A 20,119-nucleotide genomic window follows, 5' to 3' on the forward strand; every position below is an offset into this window, starting at 1 on the left:
CAAAGACCTACACACAATATAGATAAAATCAAACATGAAATTATAAATAACTAAGAAGTTGTTGATTGATAATAAAAAAATGGAATCGACCAAAAGTTTAAAAATCGAATTCATACCCAACCGTTATATGAATCGAGTTTAATCAAAACACACACTTTTGAGCTCTAGCTTCTAATTTCTTCTAAAGTTAATAAATTGTGATTTTGTTTCGAATTAAAATGATCATGGTAATGGGATATTCGACATTATCATGGTAACTACATACCAAATATTCAAAGAACACGTGATTTAATTTTATTATACAGTTATTTTAACGATAATTACATTATTTTATGCAAGATGGTGTTTTTGATTTAAAATCAAACAATACTAAACAACGAATAATTGAATTATACCAACATATATATTTATTTGTGATATACTATGGTTGTTATAAAGACAATACCTGATTATCCATTTGTCTTTAATTTGCGATTAAATTAGTTATTAAAGTATTGGTAGATATACCTAGAAGCAACATCATCTCCAAAGTCCAAACAAATGCCAAAAGTTTATGGTGTAGTATTACTTAAATTTCAAGACCTTAATAAATTAACAATAATCTTTTGGCAAATGATGTATGCAAATTACAAACTATTGTTTACTAATTTTATGATACTTGCGACTGAATTTTCATAAGCAAACTTAGGATTCAAGTGTCCCATTAATCTATAACGTAACTCTCTTAATCCGACAAGATTATATTGTAAGTATCATCATGAAATAAACATTATAGTCGTTACAAGATTTTATTTTTCCAATTATACCCACCTAACAAAGATTGTTGCTTCATTTCCACTCATTGTCAACTAATCATTAAATGATAATTAGCTTCAAAAGGAGAGTTCTTAAGTCCTTCCCTACCTATGACTACATTCATAACTTAAACACGGCAGTTTAGATTCATGTACATATTTATCATCAAACGTGTATATCTGTTATACCATAATCATGCTGCATCGTGACATTATATTTGGCCTAATTGTGCAATCAAGCTTAAACATTAAAGCATTGTTTTAATTAGACAAAATAGATTAATAAATTCCTATTATGAAAAAGTTACTCTTACTCATACTAAATCTTTATCATACAAAAATATCACTTTCAAAGTAGTATTTACTAAAAACAGATATCTTACTAATATACGTTTCAAATTTGTCACAACAAAATAAGAAAATTTCCCGAAAATCAGATTTTATCCATTTTAGAAGAATGTCTTATTCAAATAAGAATATGGTGAAGAAAATAATTGAAGAAGTAAAATAGAAAAAAATGCATAATCATAAACCAAACTGCAACCACCATCTGCTTACGGTTGATTAGTTTGAGAGAGAGAGAGAGAGAGACATTTCGACCGAAGAAGTCGCCATTATCAATTCTTCAAGCAAACGAAGACGTCAATTTCTACCTACTGACTCCTGCTTTTGTTTTCCTGCAATTTTCTAAATTCGTTTGCTTCAGATCTCTGCATTCCCTCTCCCAATTTCTAGGGCATCCTTTCATATATATCGGCGCATTGTCCACTGTGTATCACTGATTCAGCCCTGTGTGTGGATGCACCTCAGCTCCGTGCATTCACTTGATCGATGAGATTTCTGTAGATTGGGGATTTGGTGCTTGATCGTTTCAATTTTCGATTCCTGAAATGGCTGTAGATGCTGGCCCTGTGACGCCTGGACAGGTGCGATTTCGATATCATGACTTCATTTATGCTTCGATTTAGTTGATTTAGAGTTCCTGAGAGAGTTGAAGATTTACTTGATTTTGGATTTGGATGTTCAGAGAAGTTTTATTTAGTGAGGTTCAAGATATTCCCTGCATGCTGTCTTAGCTGTAATGGTGACTCGGTTTTCTAGTTTGAAGCCTTGATTTGCCATTTTTTAAATTTAGCAGTTTAGTACTTGATAGCTTGGGTTTAACAGCGCCATTGACTTGAGTCTAGGTTTTAGGAGTTCTTTTATGCTGAATGATGTAAATCTACTTTGATTTTCTCTGCTTCGATTTATTCGAGTTTTTTGGCCTCTGAAGCTTTAGTTGACTCCTAGGTTGGTTTCATTTATTGAATGCAAAAATGGGGTAAAAGATTGATATGAGTATTAGCGATGGTGCTTGTCTGCTGTTATGCGTTTGTTTTCTGGATGAGCTTGTACATTCGCTGGGGACGATTCAACTTGTTTTGGGATGGTTTGAGGTATTCTATGATCTGGTTGATGTAATGATATAACTAGGATGAAAGAAAGTAGATCTTGTCTGATGCAAGTGTAATGTGAGAAATTTGATGACCTTTTTCACAAAATTTGAAAAGAGTATGAGGCAACGAAATTATTTCATCTAGCTTTATACTAGTTCATTTTTTCAGATAGTAATATGATTTGGTGGATTTCTACAATCTTGATTAGAAAAAAGGTTTCTAATATAAGCTTAATAATGCACTACATCAAAAGGTAGCAATAATTAAATTTAATGGCCCTGTTGCAGAGGAACTCTTATCTTTGAATATAAAATAAAGACTATATAAAGTGATTTTGCATTACAATTGAGGATGCTCTATTTCATAGGTTGTGCAACGATTTTTTGCCTCGTAAAGATGAGTCATTGGAAAATTGGAAATGTTATGCAACCTAAGCTTAATTAACAGTTTTTTTGGGACATGCCTAATGAGATCCTTTTTCATTCATAAACCGAAGTGATATCATTGGTGGGCTAGTTAGTCTGATCCATTGTTAGCTAGTATATTTGAGGATTGCCACTCCCTTTAACTATTCTTTTCGTTTGAAATCTTTACTTGTGATTTTCTAGGTGTCGTTTCTGCTTGGTGTAATCCCAATTTATATCTCATGGATCTATTCTGAGTGGTTGGAGCATAAGAAATCATCTTCTCCTTCTAAAGTGTAAGCTCCCTAATACTTCTCTTGTCAATACACTTAGGACCAACAGGGTGGTAGTAACCATTATTATCATCATATCTTCTTCTGTTAATCATCTTCTATGATGTATGACTTGCTTTTATGTCCAAAAGTCATTCAGATAATAACCTGGCTGAACTGGAAAGTGAAGCTATCAAAGAAGATGAGCGAGCACTATTAATGGAAGGCGGTCTCACTAAATCGGTGTCTACAAAAGTTTCTAGTCCATCCATTAAGACTAACATAATTAGGTATGTTTTCCTTGTGACTAGATGAGTAAACATAATTAGGTGACTTATTGAAATGTACATAATTTAATTGATGGATTCAGTCTTACCAGCTGTGTGTGATCTACAGGTTTCTAACCATGGACGATGCATTTTTACTTGAAAATCGGCTACTTTTAAGAGCAATGTGAGTTTTGTATGATGATTATTTTTTGATCTTGTGTTGTTTCATTTGTTAATGAAAAATAACTCATGCAGGGCTGAATTTGGGGGAATTTTGTTCTACTTTTATATATGCGATCGGACAGATATATTTTCAGATTCTACCAAGGTGCATTATCATTCTCTGTTATTATTGTTGATATATGTCAGAAATAGCTGATAGCAGTTATGCATACCTGTTCAAAGTTAAAGTTAGAAAATAGTAAACCTTACAAATATCTCATTCATATCTCCTGATACAATATAAAGATTAAAGACTGCAACGAGTATAACTTATTTTCTGTATGTTTTGCTATAATGTGAATAGAATGTTTCATGATTTTCTCATTTTTCTTTTGTTGGACAGAACTACAACCGCGATCTGTTTATTTTTCTGTATATCCTTCTCATCATAACTTCGGCAATGACTTCTCTTAAGAAGCACCATGATAAATCAGCTTTTTCTGGAAAAGCAATTCTATACCTTAATCGCCATCAGACTGAGGAGTGGAAAGGATGGATGCAGGCAAGTATTCTTTTTGTTTAATTTAGTGCTATACTCATGAGTAGGTTGTATAAGAAATAAAAATAGTCTTGTAGGTGCCCCATGACTTTTAGGTCTGACTTTCTCTTAGTTGATACTGGATGAATCTAACACTTATCAGATGCCAATCTCTTTCTGCTGGCTATGTGTCTGACAATGTACTATGTTTATTATAGGTGCTGTTTTTGATGTATCATTACTTTGCCGCAGCAGAGATATACAATGCAATTCGCATTTTTATTGCTGCATATGTTTGGATGACTGGCTTCGGAAACTTCTCTTATTATTATATTCGCAAAGATTTTAGTGTTGCTCGATTTGCTCAGGTGATGTTGCAATCTGTCATTGGTCTTTTGTTGTTTTTCTAACAATTGGTCTAATTTGACTGGGTTCTTAATGCAGATGATGTGGAGGCTCAACTTTTTTGTGGCATTTGCATGTATTGTTCTTAATAATGACTACATGCTGTACTATATCTGCCCAATGCATACCCTTTTCACTCTAATGGTGTACGGGGCTCTTGGTATTGGCCACAAGTATAATGAAATAAGATCAGTTATGGCTTTGAAGCTTTTGGTGTGCTTTCTGGTAGTTATCTTTGTATGGGAAGTTCCTGGAGTTTTTGAAGTTCTATGGAGTCCTTTCACCTTTCTTTTAGGTTTGTGATCCAGTTATTTTATGTTCCTTGAAAACCAATCTCATTCTGTCTTCTTTTAAGTGATATTCACATCTTCCTCTAAAGCTATTCAATGCCAGTTAGCTGTATTTGTTAACTGTGACAGTGCAATGATACCTTATTGTCATGTTGCTGACAGGATACAGTGATCCAGCAAAACCAGAACTTCCACGACTTCATGAGTGGCATTTTAGATCTGGACTTGATCGCTATATTTGGATCATCGGAATGATTTATGCCTATTTTCACCCAAATGTAATGCTCTATAATTGCAATTTTTGCTAATGTTCTATTTGCACGAATTAGGAACTAAGACCTTTTTGTCATTACAGGTTGAAAGGTTGATGGAGAAATTGGAGGAATCCGAGACCAAGAGGAGACGTACCATCAAGGGATCCATTATTACTGTTGCCTTAGTAGTAAGTCAATTTATTGATTCATGGTGTGTGGCATTTGATAATCTTCTTCAAGTTTTCTCATAACTAAAAGGCAAACATTGGGTTGTAGGTTGGCTACCTATGGTACGAATACATTTACAAGCTGGACAAAATTGCATATAACAAGCTGCATCCTTACACATCATGGATCCCCATAACGTATGTACCAAAGCATTGTTTCAATCTAACTAATGGCAGTTCTTGTAAATTTTGTTAGAGAAGAAAGATCTATTCTCATTTGCTTCAATCCATTTTTACAGTGTCTACATTTGTTTGCGGAATATCAGCCAGAACCTTCGGAACTTTTCCTTGACACTTTTTGCGTAAGTCATATTAAGATTTTCTTTAGATCTCGACAGTCAACAGATGTTGGCATATCACGTTACTTTTGCTGGATTAATATTTGATGCTTTCTTTCCAGGTGGCTTGGAAAAATTACTTTGGAGACCTATATTTCCCAGTTCCATATCTGGCTGAGGTGTGTGCTTATTTTTGTATTTAAATGCCATTTACATGGTGATACTCGAACACTTACCTTCAAATATACCCGTATATCTTGACAAATTGATAGTTCTTTATAAAATTCTGCTTGACTATGTTTGAGCAGTTTCGATGATATAGGAACTCAACGTGGCCAAACATAATGCGATTTACTACGGCTCACATGTTTCTCTTGATGTACTATAACAGATCTAATACGCCCAATGGACAGCCTAAATGGTTGCTATCCTTCATTCCAGATTATCCCATGCTTAACTTCATGCTGACAACTGCCATTTATATCTTGGTTAGTGACTTCGCCTAGCTTCGTGTTGAATCGATGTACTGCTACTAATCCAATTGGTGCTGCAGGTATCTTGCCGGATTTTTGAGCTCACCAATACACTCAAGTCAGCTTTTATACCCACAAGAGATGATAAGAAGCTGTTGCACAACTTTTTTGCTGCGGCTGTCATCTCCGTGTGTTTGTATTCCATTTCGTTCGTCCTGGTTCAGATTCCTCATTAATCAAGTAAGTTCTGTATCTGATTACTATAACATTAATGTTAGCTACTGATTGGCAAAAATGGACCTACTCTTTTTTCATTCCTGGCTGAGATTCGAAAAGCTCCAACCTATTAATTGGAATTCATGATCTGCGCTCGATGTTTTTGCACTATCCTGAAAGAAAGGGACTGACTGTTAGATACTAATATTATTTTTTAGACATTTCACATCTTTTGCTATTACTGTGTGATCTTTGATTTGAATATTGACTTGTTTGGTGCAGATTTGTGCATAAACAAGCTAAAGAAGGCGTGTTCAAGGCTCCGCCCAAAGGGAAATCTGGGACCTATAATTTCTTCTCTTGGGATTGGTTTGATGATTGCGATCGTTCATTCCCAGCAATTTTGAGAGATGTCGCTGCATTGCTGTTCTTGTCTCTAATTGAAGAAAGATAAAAATTTCTCTAAGTGTATTTTGTTACACGCACAACACACACATATATTCTTATTCTTTGATTTCTGTTATGCAAAAAAAGTGTTTATAGGGATTCAAACTGATGGCCTTAATGAATCCACATCTTAGAGCAAGAATAGTTCGCATTTTCATTTCATTAAATTGAGTAATTAATACATGTGAAGATTTTGTGCTGCGCTATTTCTCGCGAATTGCTTTATTTTCCGGGGACAAAGTTTGTAGCATAAGACCAAGCATTGTTGTTAACGGGGTCAGCCAGGTGGTCGGCGAGGTTCTCCAACGGCCCTTTTCCGGTGACGATTGCCTGAACAAAGAAACCGAACATTGAAAACATGGCGAGTCTACCGTTCTTGAGCTCCTTCACCTTTAGCTCAGCAAATGCTTCTGGGTCATCTGCTAGGCCCAACGGGTCGAAGCTTCCACCTGGGTACAATGGGTCCACCACTTCGCCGAGGGGCCCACCGGCAATTCTGTAGCCCTCAACTGCTCCCATGAGTAGCACTTGAGTAGCCCAGATGGCCAAGATGCTCTGAGCATGGACCAAATTTGGGTTGCCCAAATAATCAAGTCCGCCTATCCAATATAGTAGTATTAGTTATAATGAGAATGTGTTTGATCGAATAGTTTGATATCTATAATGAAATAAAATTAAATGGAAAGTATACCCTCGCTGAAGATTTGAGCGCCGGCCTTGAACCAGACTGCCTCTCCGAACTTGACGCCGTTGCGGGCCAAGAGCTCGGGGAAGACGCAGCCGAGGGCACCAAGCATGGCCCACCGGCTGTGGATGACCTCAAGCTCGCGGTTCTTGGCGAAAGTCTCGGGGTCAGCCGAAAGTCCGGCGGTATCCCAGCCGTAGTCGCCGGGGAATTCTCCGGTGAGATAGCTGGGGGCTTCGCCGGAGAATGGGCCTAAGTACTTAACACGGTCGGGGCCATACCAAGGGCTGCCGGAGGAGACAGCAGGCTTCTTGGTGGTGGTCTTCCTCATCGAGACTCTTCCGTTACCGGCTGTCTCTGAGGCGGCCGGAGAGAGCTTCACTGCCTGACCGGCGAAAGAAGAGGAAGAAAGAGCCATTGAAGTGGAAGCCATTGTATTGATTTGTAATTTGTATAGAGAGTTGGGATTGAGGATGGGAGAAATGTAGGTTAGTTGGTAGTTATATATAGAGGTAGTGACTAGTGATGTTGGTGATGATAGGGATATTCATATGAGAATATGTCTCTCTCTTTTGATTGGATGTGAAGATTTTATGTTGAGTTGGCATATTCTTAACCATCTACTTTTGAAATTTGACAAACACCCCAATTTCCCATCATGAAATCTATCCTTGATAGTAGTTTGGATGTTGTCATATTAGAGTTGAATCATCCAACGCCACACATCAATTTTTGAGGTAACGTTTCAAATATTTATTTTAATTAGTAATAAAATTTAACAGTGACAATAAAATAAAAATATAGTATTCTTTTGCAAAAATACTCTCGTAGTATTTTAATTTAGTAATAATAGTTATTTAAAGTTTTGAAATTTGAATTTGAAATATTTTTACAATAAGGGGTGAGCATTCAAATTCAACCCAAAATCGAACAAAAAAAATCTGAGAATTTCATAAAATGAAATCTAAACCAAATTATTCAAAAAATACTGAATTTTGAATTATTAAAACCAACCAAATTGAAATTTTTAAATTGCATGAAAATATTCAAAAACAAAAATATTAAAATCATTTTTATAGAAATATTGTAATACCAATTAATAGGAAAATAATCCGTATAACTAATATTAAGTGTATAACTAGAGAACAAATGTCAGTTTTTAGATCAAAACGATCTAGTTTATTACTATGTGAGTGTTTTAGTTCACACTATGAATTTGAAAGCAAATAGTGAACTAAAACACCATTATAGTGAAGTATTTACTCCGTGAAGTATGTAGTTAACTGTAATAGCGTTTTGGTTCATTCCTTCTTATAGTGAGCTAAATCACCCTTATAGTGAACCAAATCGCTCTTATAGTGAACTAAATTCGCGTTCTCTAGTTATGCATTTAAGTAGCAGTTTCCCTAGATCACTACTCCCAATTAACATATCTAAATAATTACTACAACCTTCATAAAATCTAAATTTAAACTCATATTTCCTTCGTCCCTGAAAATTTGTCATTAATTTTTATTTTTATCTATCTCCAAAAATTTGTCTAACTCTATTTTTACATTTTTCTAGTAGTGCCACATTTTATTAGTATAACACTAATACTAATACTAAAATATGTGACCTCTTTTTCATTAACTTTTTCAAGTCATTTTTTATTATATAAATTTTAAAATTCGTTTTAAATTAAATTGTGACAAATTATTAGAGATGAATGTTATTCTTCAACCTCAATAATATAATTAATCTATGTATCTATAAAACAATCATTCAACAGAATTGAACTTCTTTTATTTTTAGATAATAATAATAATAAATAAATAAATAATTAAAAAATCAATATTGAAAATCTAATTACGTCCACCGATGGCAGGAACGTGAAACCAGCTCTTTCCCTCTCAAATTAGGGATTTCAAATTGTTGCTGCGCTCCGTAAATCAATCAAATCAGCTTTGCAATCGTTGAATTTGGTTACCCGCGGATTCATTTCACTCTGCTTCAACACACTGATTCATCTTCATCATTCTTCCTTGCTCCTTCATTATACTTTTTCTCAAAAATCAGTTGTAAAACGGAGAGGAGGATAACAAAAAACTATATGAAACGAGAATCTGGAAGAAAAGAATTGAAAATTGGAAACCGACATTTTTTGATGTTAAAATTTTTGCAGAAACGGATTCAAGTTATCCAAACCAATTAAAATATCCCTTTGAAAACTCTGTAAATAAGGAAATTTTATAGTTAAACTGTGTTTGAGAATTAAATGGATAAAGTATCTAGAACTCAACTTTCCATATATATAAACTCAAGAGATTAATTAACTAACAAGCTACATAAATAAGGAAAGAAAATCAGATATTACTACATTTGCATTATATATTTCGATCAACATCATCTCATTTATATAAGCAAACATTCATCTCAAGAGCAAATTTAGGTTTATTACTAGTAATATGGCGTGCATTAATGGCTTCAACCCCTTCATCGTCTCAAAATTTCATCATCCAATCCCTTCAATTCCATTGATCGCAATTCCGATTCGACCTGCGTATCCGTTGATTAAAGAGTACGATACATGCCCCGAAAGTTTGAACGGCTTTAAATATAAGGTGACGGGGCAGATTGTTCTCAACGACGGGGAGGAGATGATTTCGCTCGCTGATCTCTGCGACGCGCTACACGCCATCTGGCAGCCGTCTCTCACTTGGCGGATTATCCCCGTGGGCGGCCAAGGCTACTGCTACTCCCTGCAATTTTCGAGCTATAAAGACTTAATGAAGGTAGCCATGAGCGGACCCAATAAATTATTTTTTTCTTTTTTTTCTTTTGATTGTATTCAAATTTAGCGTAAATTATAGCGTAAAAGTCTACAAATTATCTAAATTACTCAAATATATACTTTAAAACAAAATTTAGAAATCTCAGACCCTATCGATAAATATTTATGCGTCCGCCACTGTCCGCCACTGAAGGTAGCTTCTGCACCCGCGTACGCTCTGCGATGCGGCCGGATTAGGATCGTGCACGATCAACCCATGGTTGTCAACAGCACGGGCCCCACGGCCACTTTGGTTCGTTGGCGTCGCCCTCCGCCCTCGTGGCTCAAGGTCAACACTGACGGGTCATCATTTGGATCGTCATCGTCGTGTGGGGGTGTTTTTCGAGACCACGGAGGGAAGGCCATAGGCTGCTTCTCCAAGAACCTTGGAGAGGGGACTGCATTCGTGGCGGAACTCGCTGCGTGCATCAATGCGATCGGTATAGCGAGTGATAGAGGGTGGAAGAAATTGTGGCTGGAATCCGACTGCACGCGACTCGTTGATTTACTATATTCTCGATCTATGGACGTGCCTAAGAAGTATGAGGGGGCGTGGATGCGAGCGTTGGATCGTTTGCAACGCATGGAGTTTCGTGTTACACACATCTATCGGGAAGGGAATAGAGTTGCCGACGCGCTTGCAAGTCCGAACGTCCAGACGGAGCTCGTATCGGAGTTACTGTATCAAGACACAATTGGTTGTGTCAATCTTAGATTGCGGTAGTTAGTTTCAAAATCAACTCCAACTCCAACATTTGTCGGGGTTCTTGATAATCAATCATATATAGAAATTTTTTCACAATCGATATCACTACTAAACTTTCTTCTTGAATGTTAATATTGTGGCGTTTCTACAATTCTACTATAATTATTTACGTATGGCAAACATTTCTAGTTGAAATAATAATAATAATAATAATAATAATAATAATAATAATAATAATAATAATAATCCAGTAATATAATTGGACAAAATTCTAAGTTGATTATGAAACTAAGTTTAATATACTATGAAATTGAATATGTTTAACAATTAACACCTTTCTTACGTACATAAGCATGTGCTATGCTAAAAAACATGATCCAACAAAAATCTGCCAGCCTTGTAGCTAAGCCATGACACGAATCTTAGAGAGTGAAGCCAGCACTTGATCCATATTAGGCCGATTTTGGGGGTCCGGGGCAGTGCAGGAGAGGGCGAGACGGAGGAGTGCTTCCAACGCCTCGTGATTCTTGTCCGTGAGCTGAGGATGCGTGATCTGATCTAAGCCGTTGATTCCGAGCTCAAGTGCTTGATGAACTAGCTCTGATAGTGTGATTGCTGATCCTGATCCATCCTCTTGTAACATGAGGCCTGTTGGCCTCTTGTTGGTGATCATCTCCATCATCATAATCCCGTAGCTGAAAACATCTACTTTCGTCGTAACATTCCTCATGTATGCCACCTCTGATGCAAAATTAAACACGCAACTTTTTTTCAATTTTCAATTTTCAATTTTTCATCATCAACAATTACGAGTGAAGGTTGTTGTGATTATGAATTTACCTGGAGCCAAGTAGCCAATGGTGCCTTGAAAGGAAAAGGAAGCTGAGAGGTGGGCCCCCTCCCCGAGCATCCTAGCCGTGCCAAAATCGCTGACACGAGCCCTCATCCCTCCATCGAGAAGCACATTCGAAGGCTTCAAGTCACAATGCACGATTGGGAAATCATACCCTGAATGCAAATACACCAATCCCTCGCATACAGATACCAACGCCTCCACGCGCTCGCCTAAGCTCCAAGCACGTTGATGATTGCCGTGAATCATCTCCTCCAAGCTCCCATTCTCCATGAACTCGAGCACTAACGCCTTCATCTTGCCACTCTCCCACGCGTACCCAAGAACCTTCACAAGGTTCTTGTGCCGTAGTTGGCCTAATATGTTTGCTTCTCTGTAGAAGCATTTGTCGGATTCCTCTGCAAATTGCTCCAAATTCAGCCTTTTCACTGCTATTACCTTCCCATCTTGTAATCTGCCTTTGTAGACGCTGCTCAAATGAGTCGATCCGATCATGTTTTCGCTGCTGAACGAATCTGTAGCTATTTCCAGCTCTTTCGCTTCGAATCTCTTGAGACTCACTGCTGAAGCGATGGAGGGTTTGGGAGGGAGAGACTGTTTCTTCGTCTTCCTTTTCAAGGCGTAGAGCGTTGAGAGGAGAAGGATGAGTGTTGCAAAGGCCGAGGCTGAGGCCAGAGCTATCATTACCACTCTCTGTTTCTTCTTTTTCTTGCTTTTCTTGTTTGTACATTGTGGAAGAGGAGTTGTCCCGCAGAGAGATGGATTCCCTTCCAGATTGGCTATGCTTGTGAGGTTGGGAACGCGGCCTTCGAGTAGATTGAAGGAGAGATCGAGGTGTTTCAAGGTTGAGATATTGGAATATGATTGTGGGATTTCCCCTGTGAGCTTGTTATGTGAGAGATCAAGTGATGAGAGATGCTTTAAACTCCCAAGATTTTGAGGTAGATTGCCTTGTAACTGGTTTCTTGAGAGGTTTAGCCTCTCTAGCTGAGGGAGCATTGCGTCGTCTGCAATTTGGCCGGAGAGGTTGTTGCTTGAGAGGTCAAGTGTGATCAAGTTCTGGCAGCCTTTGATCGAGCGAGGGATGGCGTTTGAGAGTGCGTTGTTGGAGATGTCGATGGATTGGACCATTTGCAGGAGGCCTATCTCATCTGGGATTGCTCCTGTCAGGGAGTTGTGTGAGAGGTTGAGGTTGAGTTGTAGATTCTTGATTCCGGCAATGACCGGGCCCGGGATTGGGCCCGTGAGACGGTTGTCTGACAAGTCAAGATTCGTCAGACGGATCAGCAGGCCGAGGCTCGGGTGGATGGTGCCATTGAGGTTGTTGCCACTGAGGTCTAAGTTGGATAGATAGTTGATTTTGGAGAGAGAAGGTGGGATTGAGCCTATGAGTTGATTTCTCTGCAGTTGGAGATCAGTGAGGTGTTTGAGGAGAGAGATTTCTTGGGGGATTATTCCTTGGAGTTGGTTTTCATTCAATGCGAGGCCTTGAAGAAATGAGAGTCTAGAAAGTTCTGTTGGGATTAGGCCAGAGATTCTGTTTCTTGGAAGGTCTAAGTAAATGAGTGAGCTTAAATTGCCAATCTCTCTTGGGATTGGGCCGAAAATTCCCGAATCGATTGCTCTGAATGTATGGAGCCTTGAGAGCGATCCGATCCGGGGACTGATCGTCGTATTGAAGGCGTTTCGGCTCCAATCAAGCACCTCCAGCTTCGAGCAGTTGAAGAGGTCGCTGGGGATGTCTCCGGTGAGGGCATTGGAGCTCAAGGAGAGGAAGGTCAAGTTAGTTAGGCGCCCAAGCCCAAGTGGAACCCGCCCCGTGATCTGGTTTTTGGCCAATGAGATGGTGAGGAGGCGGGTACAGTTGGTGATGGAGGCGGGGATCGGGCCCTCTAGACCGTTGTTATTGGCCGTGAGGTTCATAAGGTTGTGGAGCAACCCGATCTCACGGGGGATGGGCCCCGTTAGCGAGTTGAAGCCAAGGGAGATGTAGGACAGGTTGCTCAGACGGGTTATGTTGGGAGGGACTACACCGCTCAAGTTGTTGGAGTGGAGCGTCAGCGTCTCTAGGGATGCTAGGGAGGCGATCTCCGGTGAAATCGGGCCAGAGAGCTCATTTTGGGAGAGGCCTAAGTGGATGAGTGACTTTAGTTGGTATAATGTGATCGGAATTGTCGATCTCAGCTTGTTTTCGTATAGGCGGAGGACTTGTAGGAGGGCTAGGCGCCCGAGCTCGGGTGGGATGGGGCCGGTGAGGTTGTTCGTGTAGAGGTTGAGGATGGCGAGCTTCGTGCATTGGCCGAGTTGGGGTGGGATCTCGTCGGAGAAGAGGTTTATATGGAGTTGGAGAATTTGTAAATTGAGCATAGATCCTATTTCTCGAGGGATTTTGCCGGTTAGGATGTTTTCACTGAGGTCAAAAACTTGCATTTGTGTCAATTCTCCTATGGAATTAGGTATTGAGCCCTCTAACTTGTTTTTATAAGCTAGAAACGTTTCTAAGTTAACAAGGTTGCCAATTTGTGGTGGGATTTTTCCTGTGAGGTTGTTGGTGTTTAGGCCTAGTGCTAGTAGCTCACTGCAGTTGCATAGGGCATCGGGGATGCTCCCGTTGAGGGCATTATTCCCGAGGTCCAGCAGCTGCAGGTTTCTTAAGCCTCCAAGCTCCGATGGGATGGGGCCCGAGACAGAGTTATGGTAGAGGATTAGCTGAGTGAGGTTCGCGCACGAGGCTAGTTGGGCGGGGATGGGGCCGGTGAACAAGTTTAGGGTTAAATCAAGTACCTCAAGACTCGAGAGATTCCCGAGAGACGGGGAGATCCGGCCTTGCAACTGCTTGTCCACCATGGAGATGGAGACGACATTGCCCGTGGAGGGGTTGCACGCCACTCCGGTCCAGTTGCAATAGTGGAGGGCGGTCTCATCCCAGTCAACGAGGGCACTCGTCGGGTCATCGGTGATCGAGTTCTTGAAGGCTTTCAAGGCTTGGAGTTCGGAGCTTTGGTGTAGTGAGAGAGCTCCGAGGAGGAAAGATGAGAGTAGAATGATCAGTTGAAAGAACATGTTTTCTTGGTTTCTTTAATCTTTATGGGATTCAAGGTATTTAAAGATATGATTTGGTAATATTGGACTTGGGTGTTGACTGTGGGAGTCAACGGTGGATTAGTTAGGTGTGCATTTTTCTGAGTTTGAGAATGAGTGAAACCAAACATGTAGGAGTATATATATTCTAGGACATGTATATGGTACTCCTACTTAGTACTACTATCGTTTACTGTGATTAAACAAAGTGTCGGTAGTGCTGGCAATAATGTGAACAGAATTTGGTATGGAAATTGTAAACAAAAAAAAATGCAGCAATGTGTACAGTACAGTAGCCGCATTTGTATCAAGTTAGGCAAGTTGATAGATAGTGGTAAATATGATGAGCTGGCCAAGTTGTAAGAGATTCTCATGCATGTATATAGATGTAGATATACATGGATTTTGGAAATCAAAATATGTTTTTGTAATTTGTCTGTCATTTTGCTTTGGCATTACTATATACATGTTACATCCTGTGCTAAACTATGAAAGCTGAATAGAAGTATGAGAATATGATGATTCGAATTAGTGGTGGATTTAAAATTTTTGATTTTACGGTACGATATATTATTACAGCCTTACAGGGTGTGTTATTCTTTTCAAGAAATCTTTTACTTCTACCAAATCACCTTATTTTTCAACTTTATTTTTCTACTTCTAGATACCATGATTAAGGGGTCAATTATTTTGACTTAGATGCATAAATTGAAATTTTCTATTCCAACCCAAGGAGGGTTGTAGAGTGGCATAGAACTCGTCCATCTTTAACATCAATAGATTTATAGAAAAAATAATCACGATTGTAAAATAACATCACGACCAAGATGGGGATAAAATGGTCGAAGAAAAAAATAATACTACAAAACCAGATAAACAAGCTGCAAGTTACCATTCTCTTCGTGGCTAATGTTATTGGTTTGATGGTATAACAGAAAATAGGATATACTATTTCATTCAAGCTGCTGTAAAATTTAGAAATTAATATGCGAAATTTCCGATGGAATTTAGCTTAAATTTACTAACGGAAGACATCTGTCGGAAAGAATTACCGATGAAATAAATGATAGCGGTAAGTACCAACCGATAATAGATTAACTTTAGCGACGGACTTTTTTTCCATCAGAGATTCCTTCGGAATATATGTCGTCGGTAACATTACCGACAAGCTTTTTACCAACGGAAAATTTCATTGGCAACACCGTTTACCGACGGAAAATTTTGTAGGTAAATGTGATGTTTTTGTAGTGTCATCAACATCTTTATACGTGTTCTCGGCATTTTTCAATCTAAAAGGAGAAATATCATATTCACAAGATATAAAAGTTGATAATTCAAATAAAAATATAGTAGTAGTAGTAGTATACAAGAAACTAAATTCATCCAAGTATTATTATCTCAAAATTCATCAAGTACAAGATAAGAGTGAATTAATATTGAGTAATGACAGAATACAAAAATTATTAAATATTTATTGTTGTTGAAGTAGTACGATTTTAAGCAAAATGGCTTAAGATTGTGAGCATTCTCAAAAATATGTTCATCTTCAACGCCACATTTATCCTCTGCCTTTGCTTCATTAGCCATGAGAGTTATACAATCATCACCAAGTTGCCCATAATAATAGCAACAATCTGACTCAGCCACTTGCCGGAAATTTGTCTTGGAACAAAACAAATAATAAATAAACTCCAAGCAAAGATTGCGAGTTACAATATCGTAGCAGGTGTCACTTATTTTGTTATTTGTTGGAACAATTTTGCGATTTGCAGCTTGCAATTCACCTACGAATACTCCACTCATAACCACCAATATAATTAGGATATGATTCATGATGTTCAATTCCGGATTACTTCCTCAAATTTGACTTCTTATATAACAATTCCTCAATTAATGCGTTTCAAAAATAAAATCACGAGGCAATCCGAATTAAGAAGAAATCATAGAATACATGAACGAAAATTAAAGAGGCAATCATGGTTATAGTTATAATTATATGTATCCATATTTTGTATTTACTCTCTCAATCTCAATCGTAGTAACAAAAATGTGGAAAACGTTGTGTAAAGATGATTTCTCCATCGGATCACCTATTTAAGAAATGCTTTCAACCCAAACAATGAAACAATTTCATCTTCTCATTTGCAAATCATTTTTCATATGAAAACAAAGCTGAGTCATGAATTCTGTAGTTTTTGTGTTTCACTTGCTATTTGTCACCACTTTCTCTCAAGCGCAAGCGCAGCTCAAAATAGGTTTCTACTCGAAGACATGCCCTAATGCGGAGTCCATTGTCAAATCCGTCGTGAAAGAAGCCACTCTCTCCTATCCACGAGCGCCGCCTATTCTTTTGCGTCTCCATTTCCACGACTGCTTCGTTGAGGTCTTAATTTTGTACTATTGGCATGCATTTGTAAGTTGATTTTAATTTTGGTCTAATTTTGTAGGGTTGCGACGGTTCCATCCTGATCGAAAACGGACCCGAGTCGGAGAATAAAGCTGCCGGACATCTAGGTATCAAAGGTTTTGATTATATTGCAAAAGCGAAGCAACTAATTGAGAAGGAGTGCCCCGGAGTTGTCTCGTGTTCCGACATCGTAGCCTTGGCCGCTAGAGATGCAGTTGCTCTCGTAAGTCACTTGAAAAAATACTAGAAATTATTTTCATTTTGATCCGTCTCTTAAAAATAATTTTTTTTTAAACAGGATCATTTTTAATTTGGTGAGACCTATTATCCACTTGCAATGTTTCAATCACTTTTTTTCTATCTTTTTTATACTTTACCAATTGTACATTAAGTCTGTATCGTTTCACAAGTTTTTATTTTCAAAAGACGGGGAGAGTCTAATATTGGCCACACATAAGGCTATTTATGTTCTTTTTCTATGAAAACAATTTTCCATATAGAAATTTATGTGTATGCATAGGTTGGAGGACCAGTTTATGAAGTTGAAACTGGAAGAAGAGATGGTAGAGTTTCAGACTCCAAGCTTGCTGTTTTTATGCCAAGAGTTGATGAGTCAGCTGATTCACTTAGAGCCAAATTCAAAAAGAAGGGTCTTTCAAATCAAGAACTTATCATACTCAGTGGTATAGTTATTTATTTTTGTCACAATTCATCTCTACGTAACAAATAATTAATATACGGTTGCACGTGTAGGGGCACATACGATTGGGACGGCCGCATGTTTCTTCATGCAAAAGAGACTATACTGTTATAACGCAACAAATAATTCCGACCCTGAGATCAATCCTAGCTTTCTACCGGAGTTGAAGCGGTTGTGCCCTAAGAACGGGGATGAAAATGTTAGGATCTCTATGGATCCAGTGACGGGAGACAGATTCGACAATCAACCCTTTCAAAATATCAAGAATGGATACGCCGTGTTAGCGTCTGATGCTAGATTCTACGATGATGGTCTGACTAAACCTGTGGTGGATTTCTACGCCAAAGGATCGCAATTTGGACAAGATTTTGCCAAGGCGCTTGTTAAAATGGGTCGGATTGACGTGAAGTCTGGGACAATTGGGGAGATTAGACGAATTTGTAATGCTTTCAATTAAGAATTTACACGAGCATAATCAAAAGAGATGAGAGAAGCATGAGACAATAATTGATAAAACTTTGCAACATTGCATTCAAAGTTTAACACTGAAAATACTTCTATTATTATTGTTATTTGGATTTGGCATGTGTTATTGCTGGATTGGGCTTTTTCCCCCTAATATATCATTGGGCCAGATTCATAATGTCATTGTTTGGACTATTGAGTTGTTCTCATTGTGAGATTTTCGTAATTTCTATGCCGAATTAGTTTTTTTATTTGAGTTCTCTAATTAGGGTGACTTTAAGATTCCGATCGTTTAATTTTCTGAGTAATTAAACTAATGTGAACAGATTTTAAGAATCAAATTAATTAATATACGTAATTAAGTTCTCAAACTTAATCAAACGTAAATTTATATACATGAAATGCGACAGTAAATTACTACTCCGTACTACAATTTTTTTGAGAAAAATATATCTGTCGATCTAAAAATACCTCATTATAAAAACTGGCATTGAATATGCAATTTTTACAGAATAAAAGGGCTATTTATAAATTTCGAATCAAAACTTTGAATAAAAGAAAAAAAATGGAAAATATGAATTAAACTACACAACTCTAGTTGAAAATGTAAGATTGAATAGGAGGCACAATATAATTATTAATTATAACAAAATAATTGACAGCTGTGGGATTTGAACCCACGCCCTTTCGGACCAGAGCCTAAATCTGGCGCCTTAGACCACTCGGCCAAACTGTCATGTATGTAGTTACTTAAGGTTTCATGGTATGGTCAATTAACGAATTATGCATGCAACTTTTGGTACATATCGGTAATATTTTATTTTATTTTTGTTTGACCACATGTGTATCGAATTTGTTTTTGGCGGAATCAAATTAATCCTGCTCGATCGGGTTTACGTTAAGACTGAAAGTCACTCATCAGGTGGCGGGGTTTAGACCCGTGACCCTTGGCTCCGAAATAGTATTTTATTTGAGATCACATGACACTTCTAAATCTTAGGTACCAATATTTAAACCTTAAAATTTGGAACAACAGGTATGGTGAGAGTATATATAGATTCATTCTTTTGTAAAGATGTGGGCAAGCAAAATGTCCCACATCATACACAGACGATTATTAATAACCGCTGAAAATCACGTAGCTATTAGTTTGGAAATTTCGTTTGTGCATGAAAAGTTCTATATGCCAAGTGAGACATAATATGTAGGAAAAATGAATCACAATATAGGTAAAAAAAAAATTAATACTAATAATAATAGCAAATTGCATGTAAAGTTATGAACCTTCAAAAATAGTTTGGTTTTTCCCGTGAACTTTAGATATTGCATGAAAAGTCATGAACTTTCCCGGACGGTGTAAATTTCTAATTCGAATTGTGGAATTAATGCTACTTTTATGTTGAATTCGATATGCGGAATTCGATTTGTATGCTGAAATCATTTGTGGAATTCGATTTGTATAATTTCGATTGTGTTAGTTGTATGTTTATAATAAGTTCGGAGTCGGATATTGCAGATATAGAAGAGAGACAATCAGAATTAGTGGAGTTGTCAAGTCATGCCCCCAACACGCCTAGGATAAGTTTGTATCAGAAATCTATCGAATCGAGTCGGATAGGAAATTTACATAGTCCGGTAAAAATACAATAAAGTTCATGACTTTTCATGCAATATTTAAATTTTACAAAAAAATCAAACTATTTTAAAAGTTCATGACTTTACAAGCAATTTTCCATAATAATACTAATAATAATAATAGAACATAAATGAAAAAGAATTAGTTCACGTTATTTTTGGAAGCTTAGTTCACATGATTTTTTGGAAGAGTATCCCATCAGTGACCTTCATGTATATATTAATAACAGCCGAAAATCATATAGACATTAGACTATCCTCAGACCTCATTAGTGTACTCAATCATGTAGATATAGTATAAAATTTAGAC

General features: G+C 37.5%; 4 protein-coding genes and 1 non-coding gene across 5 annotated transcripts; 2 read left to right on the forward strand and 3 right to left on the reverse strand.

Moving 5' to 3' along the window:
• Window positions 1-1,329: 1,329 nt before the first annotated feature.
• RWA3 (O-acetyltransferase family protein) lies at window positions 1,330-6,671 on the forward strand. Its single transcript, XM_048091829.2, has 16 exons — window positions 1,330-1,720; window positions 2,839-2,930; window positions 3,059-3,196; window positions 3,303-3,359; window positions 3,431-3,503; window positions 3,741-3,899; window positions 4,094-4,243; window positions 4,320-4,575; window positions 4,733-4,848; window positions 4,926-5,012; window positions 5,101-5,189; window positions 5,291-5,353; window positions 5,452-5,508; window positions 5,721-5,817; window positions 5,883-6,042; window positions 6,301-6,671. The coding sequence occupies exons 1-15, from the start codon at window positions 1,685-1,687 to the stop codon at window positions 6,036-6,038; spliced, it is 1,626 nt and encodes a 541-aa protein (XP_047947786.1). The 5' UTR covers window positions 1,330-1,684; the 3' UTR covers window positions 6,039-6,042; window positions 6,301-6,671.
• LOC125193894 (chlorophyll a-b binding protein 3C, chloroplastic) lies at window positions 6,596-7,633 on the reverse strand. Its single transcript, XM_048091830.2, has 2 exons — window positions 7,157-7,633; window positions 6,596-7,064 (listed from the first exon to the last, which is right to left on the reverse strand). Exons 1-2 carry the CDS (start codon window positions 7,581-7,583, stop codon window positions 6,688-6,690), a joined length of 804 nt encoding a protein of 267 aa, XP_047947787.1. The 5' UTR covers window positions 7,584-7,633; the 3' UTR covers window positions 6,596-6,687.
• Window positions 7,634-10,924: 3,291 nt separating this feature from the next.
• FLS2 (Leucine-rich receptor-like protein kinase family protein) lies at window positions 10,925-14,745 on the reverse strand. Its single transcript, XM_048091026.2, has 2 exons — window positions 11,509-14,745; window positions 10,925-11,409 (listed from the first exon to the last, which is right to left on the reverse strand). The coding sequence occupies exons 1-2, from the start codon at window positions 14,582-14,584 to the stop codon at window positions 11,072-11,074; spliced, it is 3,414 nt and encodes a 1,137-aa protein (XP_047946983.1). The 5' UTR covers window positions 14,585-14,745; the 3' UTR covers window positions 10,925-11,071.
• Window positions 14,746-16,781: 2,036 nt separating this feature from the next.
• Window positions 16,782-18,205, forward strand: LOC125195223 (peroxidase 43-like). Its single transcript, XM_048093404.2, has 4 exons — window positions 16,782-16,985; window positions 17,050-17,232; window positions 17,530-17,692; window positions 17,763-18,205. Exons 1-4 carry the CDS (start codon window positions 16,782-16,784, stop codon window positions 18,164-18,166), a joined length of 954 nt encoding a protein of 317 aa, XP_047949361.1. The 3' UTR covers window positions 18,167-18,205.
• Window positions 18,206-18,830: 625 nt separating this feature from the next.
• TRNAL-UAG (transfer RNA leucine (anticodon UAG)) lies at window positions 18,831-18,910 on the reverse strand. Its single transcript has one exon. It is a non-coding gene; the product is annotated as a tRNA-Leu (tRNA).
• Between the last annotated feature and the right edge of the window lie 1,209 nt (window positions 18,911-20,119).

This window comes from Salvia hispanica, chromosome 4 (assembly GCF_029641045.1).
Source record: "Salvia hispanica isolate PSC_SH4W2 chromosome 4, Shi_PSC_v1, whole genome shotgun sequence".
NCBI lineage: Eukaryota > Viridiplantae > Streptophyta > Magnoliopsida > Lamiales > Lamiaceae > Salvia > Salvia hispanica.

Bases quoted from the DNA above. Each gene is read 5' to 3' on its own strand.
- FLS2 (XM_048091026.2), bottom strand. From the start codon at position 14,584: ATGTTCTTTCAACTGATCATTCTACTCTCATCTTTCCTCCTCGGAGCT. The intron at 11,410-11,508 runs GTAAATTCATAA...ATTTTGCATCAG, and splicing joins CATTGGCTACTTGGCTCCAG to AGGTGGCATACATGAGGAAT.
- RWA3 (XM_048091829.2), top strand. From the start codon at position 1,685: ATGGCTGTAGATGCTGGCCCTGTGACGCCTGGACAG. The intron at 3,197-3,302 runs GTATGTTTTCCT...TGTGATCTACAG, and splicing joins ATTAAGACTAACATAATTAG to GTTTCTAACCATGGACGATG. The intron at 5,013-5,100 runs GTAAGTCAATTT...ATTGGGTTGTAG, and splicing joins TTATTACTGTTGCCTTAGTA to GTTGGCTACCTATGGTACGA.
- LOC125195223 (XM_048093404.2), top strand. From the start codon at position 16,782: ATGAATTCTGTAGTTTTTGTGTTTCACTTGCTATTTGTCACCACTTTC. The intron at 16,986-17,049 runs GTCTTAATTTTG...CTAATTTTGTAG, and splicing joins TCCACGACTGCTTCGTTGAG to GGTTGCGACGGTTCCATCCT. The intron at 17,233-17,529 runs GTAAGTCACTTG...GTGTATGCATAG, and splicing joins CTAGAGATGCAGTTGCTCTC to GTTGGAGGACCAGTTTATGA.
- LOC125193894 (XM_048091830.2), bottom strand. From the start codon at position 7,583: ATGGCTTCCACTTCAATGGCTCTTTCTTCCTCTTCTTTCGCCGGTCAG. The intron at 7,065-7,156 runs GTATACTTTCCA...TATATTGGATAG, and splicing joins CGCTCAAATCTTCAGCGAGG to GCGGACTTGATTATTTGGGC.